Source organism: Montipora capricornis, chromosome 9 (genome assembly GCF_036669925.1).
Source record: "Montipora capricornis isolate CH-2021 chromosome 9, ASM3666992v2, whole genome shotgun sequence".
In the NCBI taxonomy this organism is placed as follows: Eukaryota; Metazoa; Cnidaria; class Anthozoa; order Scleractinia; family Acroporidae; genus Montipora; species Montipora capricornis.
In genome coordinates this window covers 17320756-17328255 of record NC_090891.1, presented here as the reverse complement: position 1 = coordinate 17328255, position 7500 = coordinate 17320756, and the positions used below count along the sequence as shown (strand labels likewise).

Below are 7500 nucleotides of genomic sequence, written 5' to 3'. Positions count from 1 at the left end.
CCTACTCGGAAAGTAAACAAGCATAGCTTCCCAACTTTGCAAACTTTTATTTTGTCAAAATAATATGGACGTGTCATCTTTTCGAAATGTTTACCTATCCGTAAGAAGGCTGCAAAGTCTTTGGAGTCCAACAGAAGGGCAAGTTAAGAAAAAAAATCATTTCCCACTGTTCTGAACAACTTATCTGATTCTAAAAACCATCGATAGATGGACACAGCCGTCTTTGCAGTCGTGAACGCTACAGAAAACAAGCAAAACTCGCCAAAGGGGGATTCCCGTATTTGAAGTGAAGAAGATACGCCTTCAAACTTTGTCCCTTTTTGCGAAGAGCTCCAGGTTGAGCTCTCGACCTCAAGCAGAGGTACGCGCGCGTGCAAGTGGTTGGGAATTTCACGCATACTCAAATGGCGATCTTGGCAAATTTCTATTCTGTGACGTATGTTGTGCGATGGAAAAAATTGCGAAAATTTCACGTAAAATATCTCCAGTTTTCTTCGATGAAATTTTTTGTTAAATTTTGCAGAGCGGTAAATACTGTTTACGCCTTCCATCCTGCCAATTGATCAAGAGATTTTATAAGGCAATTTTTTTCAAATGGAGCTAAAAAATACAAAATCGCTAAAAGCGACGAAACTACCCCCTATTTTTGGACCTTCAGAAGATTCCTCTGGAGAAATGTCATGTAAGGTCAAAGTTTAGGAAATTTTCCCCGAAGGAAATGGAAGAAAATCAAAATAAAAGCAAATAAACAATGTCAACAACCTATCTTTAGAGAGTTATAATTCCAGGTAAAACCCCGTTAATTTAACAGTGATGGTTGAAAAGAGTAGTTCTGTCTTCTGGAAGTCTATTTCGATAGACTTGAGACTCAGAGAGATGCGATTAAGAGCGATGCGAAAATTCCCGTGGATAATGGATACTAGCGGGCGTCAAATGAACAGCGAATAACCATATGGAGCCACCTTAAGGCTGGTTCACACGAGCGACGCAAACGAAAACGCAAGCGCATGGAAGTTCACACATCGAACGCAAACGCACGCACACTGAAATACCCACGAGCAATTGAGTATCTTAAGATGGCGGACGAAATCAAACGTAGAGGCACGGAACGTGTATTTTTCACCTTGCGTTTGCGTTATGGTAGTTCACAAAATGTATTTGCATGCGCTTGCGCTAGCGTTTGCTTTTGCATTTGCGTCGCTCATGTGAACCAGCCTCAAAAACTCTCAACTTTTGATGTTACGCCTGCATTGCCAAGAGACGAAAAAGGGTATGCATACGATTTTACTACATGTACTTACGTCACAAGCACACTTGAAGGTCAGAAGGGCATGCACAAATAATCGGTCTTATCTTTATTTTTTTCTTGATATTGGGCGGAGTCTTGCAACATAGAAAAGCGTCTCATTTCGCCCAATTGCAAAATACTAACAAAACCGAGACTGCTAACAACAACAACAAAAAAAAAAAAACGTGTGAATGAAGGAAGCTGTAAGAAGAAGTATCACTTACCTCAACGAAAATTCCAACAAAGAAGGCCTGCATCATTTCTCTCGCTTCAACTGAATGTTTAGTTTCTTCAAAAATGCAGGTGGCATCAGACGCTACTCAAGAAGAAAACGAGCAAAATGAGGCAATAGCTCACTACACAAACCACGATGTACACATTGTTTACATTGCATTGTATACTCCAAAAAGGTTTTTCTAACAGGATGATCGCATAACATGGAATGACGTTAACTTGAGTTGTTTTGGTGGGTTTCATAGTGCAGAAGTGACGGAATAGTGAGCTGATTGTTTAAAAAAATTGTTTTTCCTTGTACTTGCGTTCGCTTGCGTTGTGCAGAAACAGGACACAACCGTTGTGCAGAAACAGGACACAACGCAAGCACAACGCAAGGTGTGATGTTCATCCAATGAAGAAGACCCGTTCCAGATTCCATTCGCAGCGACGCGTGGTAAGAGAAGACATGGAACTTGTGATTTGTCTCTGGGCCGTGTGCTTGTGCTTGCATTATGGTTCATTTTCACTTGACACGGATCTCTTGTATTTGCGTTGCATATGCTTGCGGCACCAGTGAATTCTAGGCTTAACTGTTGGGAAACGACCTAATTGTTGTTATCAATTTGTTGTGATCATTTTGTTAAAATGAATTTTGGAACAAGGAAGTTGGCCTAAACTCAGTACTTTTCCACGATATATTTCCATGTCATGAAAACAGAACTTTACGTGCTAAAATCTTTGTAACAAGTCAAAACCTAAACGATTTCATTATAGCTTGTGGGCGAAAGTACGCTGTTCAGAGTTTGATACAATTCGTTTCAGGGCGGGTGGCTGGCGAACGTATGCTGCAAAGTACAGAGTGACTCTCAAACTTGTTTACAACATGTACATTCACACAGTATGTCTGCAGGATCTACGTGTATGGTCAACAAGGAAACAATGGTACATTGTTAATTAGCTACTCACCTGCATAAGATTGAAGCAGTTCTTTTCCACAGGGAGCCTAAATAAAAAGTGTCAGAAAAGAGACAGTCATAAAAGAACTCCAGTAACCTTTGCAACTAATTACCTTTCCAGTACCAAACGAGTAACGCAATGGAACGACTTTTGGGCCAATAAGGAAAACTGTTTCCGCAGTTCCAACGTCACAAGTCAAACTGCAAACTGGTCAACGATTATTGCAACGCCTTTTATTCCCAAGACGTTGAGATAATTGCTCAAAGGTTTTTGAAGGAACCTTTTCATTCAAAAAGTAAGCGACTAAGGATTGTATGTACAACAATTTGAGCCTCGAGATCGTCTACGTTTAGGGTTGCTTTTTATCCTCAAAGAAAACGTATTCCTTATCGGATCTTCCAGTGATCCATTTCACTGCAAGTGGGCTCAAAAATCATAAACCGGGCTCTGATGAGGTACAGTCAAACGTTCAATGCAAAATCAACCAACTGATACACGATAAACTTAAACCTTCCTTTCAAATTATACTGATCATCCAAAAATGGCAATTTTCACACATGACATCATGGCTGCAAACCTGATCTTTGAAATCTTGAAGATCGTAAACTTTTCCGTGAATAACAACCCACAGTCCTCCATCCTTATTGTGATTCTCAAGATCTTCAGGTCTAATAAATGTCACGTCACCATCAGCTCTCCGCCGAGCAGGAGTAGGGCTACCTATCCCGCCAGGCCATGCGAGATCTTCTTCGTCATCCTTTTGCACTCCAGGTGCCAGCCTATTGAACTTGTCCAACAAATCAAGCAACCCGCCGATTAGAGGTACAGTCCGAAACGAGTCCATAACCATGGGCATGCAAGTCTGCAGTAGAACCATAGCACTAAGGAATTCAGGCAGTAAAACCCCTGTTAGCTCACGCTGGATGATCTGGGAGGAAAGTACAAAGTGACGAGGGCCATTGGATGCAAATGAAGACGCAACTGGCAGGATTTCACCAACATGAGCACAAAGCAGAGCAGTGTACTTATGCAACAGCAAAGCAGCACCACATTGTTTCGTACTGAGGATCTTTTCTTCGCCTTCAAATGAAAAAGGAAAGAAAAGATGTTAAGACCTGCGTGAACAGGACATGCAAAGGCAGATTAATTGCTGGCCAAAGGTTTATTATTATCTTTATAAGATCACTTTAAATTTCCTTTCCTTGGACAGTTGTCCCTGTACTTTCTCTAGATTGATCTGGATCCCTTCACTATTGCCCACCATCTGTTCCGTCTTGTGTGACCTTGCATGGTTGCTTATATTGCATGAAGACCATGCAAATCTCCATTACCGATAATGGTATCAAGCTTCATCGTGATTCACTTTGTAATGCCCTAAACACAAGTTGCCTTACTGCGCCAGTTTGTAACAATGTCAACGGTTGGTGACAGCATTACGAATTAATTCCCTTAGTCTATCCAGAGGCTTGTTGCTCCTTGAGGAGCAAGGATGGCCCAGTCGGTTAGTGCGTGGCCTTGGTGCAAGAGGTCCTGAGTTCGATTCCCGGATCTCGCATCCTTGTTTTGACTCCTTTCCTTTCCGTGTAGTTAGTAGCTTTAAATACCCGTAAAACGGAGCACTGATGGAGAGAGGGGAGTAAAATGAGCGCACCGTCGACCTCAGGTTTGTCAGTGATTAAAAGTTACTGTTACGAGTTATCGACGTTAAATAAGGTCAACTTTACTTTACTTTACTTTACTTTACTTTACATCAAGATACATGTAGTACAAAGCAAATGCAAAAAAGCCAATAAAAAAAGAGGCTACAGGTACAGGGTCCGAAATTGCGCCTTCCGACGACAAGAATTTCACAACTGGTCGCCAGTGGACGACCTACTATTAAGTTCAGAGCCGTTTGCCAACAAGTGTCTTACTTTTTATCCTGCAGATGTTTTTGAAATAAAATTGAAAGGAGTTTTTCCGTTAACTACCTCCATAATGTCGTAAGCCGCCACGTCTTTTTGAGGTTTCTCATAAAATACGTATTTCGGGCAAAAAGACTACGACTCAGTAAAGAGATTTGAGGGACTGGTGCGAGGAATGTAGCACGGTAACAAAATGGCGGCTCGTGTGCGACAGAACGTGACTGGTGTTTCCGTGGCTGAAGTTTTCAACAAGAGGCAGAAGGATTTCTTTACTACATTCGAGGTCGGGCACATCTTGTCTCCAAAATGTCCGCTTTCGAAAGCGAAAAATAATGCTTGACACATATACAAGACCGCGCGGTCGTTGCTTTCTGGTCTCCATAAAAAGTTCAAAACGTGCATTTTCAGGCGAAAATTTTTGGCGACCACAATTTGCCATATGGTGACTGAAAATTGTTAGCTAGTCGCTAGTTGGCGCCCATATAAAAAAGATAATTTTGGACCCTGGGGTAGCCTACACTTTGTTCGAAGTAATTTTAGCCGATTGCCTTTAGCATTCACAGTATTTCAGTGATTTTTTTTGTGACCATATCTTGGTCAATATCCAGTTCAATTCCGTAGTTCGAAGTCCAAAGTCCACGTTCCATAACGCAACCGTATGGTTAAGTGCGATCGTAGAATAGTTGTTCACATCAAAAAACTGTTGTTAACGGCGTTGACTCCAATCAAACCCAGTAAACAGATGCTTTACAAGTTTCTACGATAGTATTTAAAAATATTTAATACATTTTCTTAACAATATCGGGAGAATTATAAAATTATGTAATTTGTCCGGTAAGAGGTGTTACGGTGATACCAAGTCATACGATGACCGGATATTTCATTGCGTGCAACGAAAACACAAAAGCTCGTTTCCGTTCACGTAAACAATTCTTTAACGCGTATTTCCCCGTTACTCTGTCACGTAGTCGTCTGTGGTTTAGTGGTCATCACGATTGCGTCTGCATGAGAAGATACCGAGTGCGCATGCTTAGCCAGATCGCGATCCATCCCCCCCCCCCCCCCAAAAAAAAAAAAAAAATTGTCCGCAAAACTGTCCCCGAAAGTACTGTCTGCAGTTAGGTATAGCTCTTTCGCATTACAAAGCTCTTGCTTTCATGTCCAAATTGAGAACTCTACTAGGATGAGTCATTGCCGCTAGCAATTGCGCATTCTCACTAGCTCGCTAGTTTGAAAAGTCTGGCATGACTTAGATGTACCACATGTGTGGGACATTTGGGGTGGATTTACAAGCTTAACTTTTTCCTAGACATCGGCAATGCACTGACCCTCGACTACATCTCGGTAAACATTCACCAATATTCACTTCGCCTTCGGCGAATAATTGTTAAAGTGCCCCTGTGACCAAAAAATCAATTCATATTTTTCTTTGGATTTCAAAACTATGTTAACAAAACACTAAGTGACTCACGTTTTAAGCCTTGATTTCAAAAAGACAACTCTTTATTTTAACTGTAATTTTCCTATTTAATGGTCCATTACTAACATTATGCTCTTGAGAGAGCTGGATCGAAGAGAAAATGACGTCAAAGGCTCACTAGTTTAAGAATGCAATACGTGTGTACGCCGCAGAATTAATATGCAGCACGGGGGTTTTGGGCTTTCAGACTTTTAAACTCACGCTTTGCATATATAATAAGCTGCGTTCACACGCTGAAATTTTAAGCTAGTGAGCCTCTGACGTCACTTTTCTCTGGATCCAACCGTCTGAGGTCCAATCGGTCAGTTTTGAACGTGAGTAATGGCGGACCGTGAAATCCAAAACTTACACTCAAAGTAAACGGCCTTTGGATAACAATCAAAGCTCAAAATTTTGCCAGTCAGGTGTTAAGCAAACACACTTTCAAAATCTGAAGGAAAAAAGGAAGTGGTTTTTTTGATCACAGGGGCACTTTAAATATTTATATATTTAAAAAATCCACAGCCCAAATCGAATCAAGTTGAATCCTTTAATTAATGATTGGAAGTACGATCTTCCTATTTAACCAGTATCTTTGCAGTTTCTTGTACGGCATCATAACACTAACCTTTCATCAAATACCAAGGTCTGTCATCTTCATGATGCAAGATAAAACTTCCAACGAGAAGCCTTTGCAGTTTCAACAGTAACTCCACAGTCACGGGGCAGGGTGGGGGAGTATACGGCCATTGCAAAGTCGGTGGCTTCAAAATTAACTGATGAAATTCCGCTAACACCTGTGTAGATGATGCTTTCAGAAGCTGCTGGGTTAGATGAAGTAAAGGAACTTCGACAATGATGTCCTTGCTTTCTGATTTCTTCTCTTTGTCATTTTCCCCTGCACCTCCTTTTATTTCATTGTCAACAGCATTTTCCAGAGCGGATTCCAAACTTCCCTCTGCCATTAAGCTGCTAATCAGAAGGTCTGACATGAACATCTTTCCGGCTGATGAAGATGTTGGCTTGTCGCATGCTGTCGACAGTACAAAATTAACATATTGAAACGGGTTAATGTCCAGAAAAAATGCAACAACGAGGTCCGATATTCACTTTGGAAAATCCTGATACGGCTCAAGGAATACGTCACTTAGTATTTTGGATTCAAATCTCACATTTCTTATTAAACAATTTGGATACAAACATAGTACCATTAACTAGCTACCCTACAAGATTTGTATCACACCACCCAAATGAGCCTTCCCAAGTCAAATACAACAACATCCTCACTAATAACCATTGTTGCCTGAAGTGTGTAATGCTTTGTTTCTTTTAGTGTCACCGTACTGGTTTACACCTGTACTATCAGTAATTTGATTCGTGTCAAACTAAGACAGCGACTTTTTGTCTTAATTTACTCTGTACAGTAAAGACAATTTGGGGATGTCCCAGAAATCATTCACTTAGCATTTTGTGAACACGATACGCCGGAGTAAAACCTTACTTTCAATAAACAGCTCTGTTAACGCTTTCGCTCTCTCTTCTGGAGTTGGCAGTAAGAGAACCCAGCCACTTCTGAGAGCTCCTTGGGCAGCAGATTGTACAGTCCTAAGCACACCTTTGTTACTTCCAAGTGTAACCACCTGCTTTTTCAGTGACTGAAGGAGTTTGCTTCCAAC

At 41.1% G+C, this 7500-nt stretch overlaps 1 protein-coding gene across 1 annotated transcript in view; it reads right to left on the bottom strand.

Moving 5' to 3' along the window:
• Window positions 1-7500, bottom strand: part of LOC138017856 (E3 ubiquitin-protein ligase HERC2-like) — a 97562-nt gene that overhangs the window by 51822 nt on the left and 38240 nt on the right. The window contains exons 12-16 of the mRNA XM_068864840.1: window positions 7326-7500; window positions 6453-6857; window positions 3039-3541; window positions 2471-2507; window positions 1513-1604 (exon numbers count right to left, since the gene is read on the bottom strand). The exon at window positions 7326-7500 is cut by the window's right edge and continues 51 nt beyond it. Of these exons, the coding sequence (XP_068720941.1) occupies window positions 1513-1604; window positions 2471-2507; window positions 3039-3541; window positions 6453-6857; window positions 7326-7500 (1212 nt within the window). The remainder of the gene's footprint in view (window positions 1-1512; window positions 1605-2470; window positions 2508-3038; window positions 3542-6452; window positions 6858-7325) is intronic.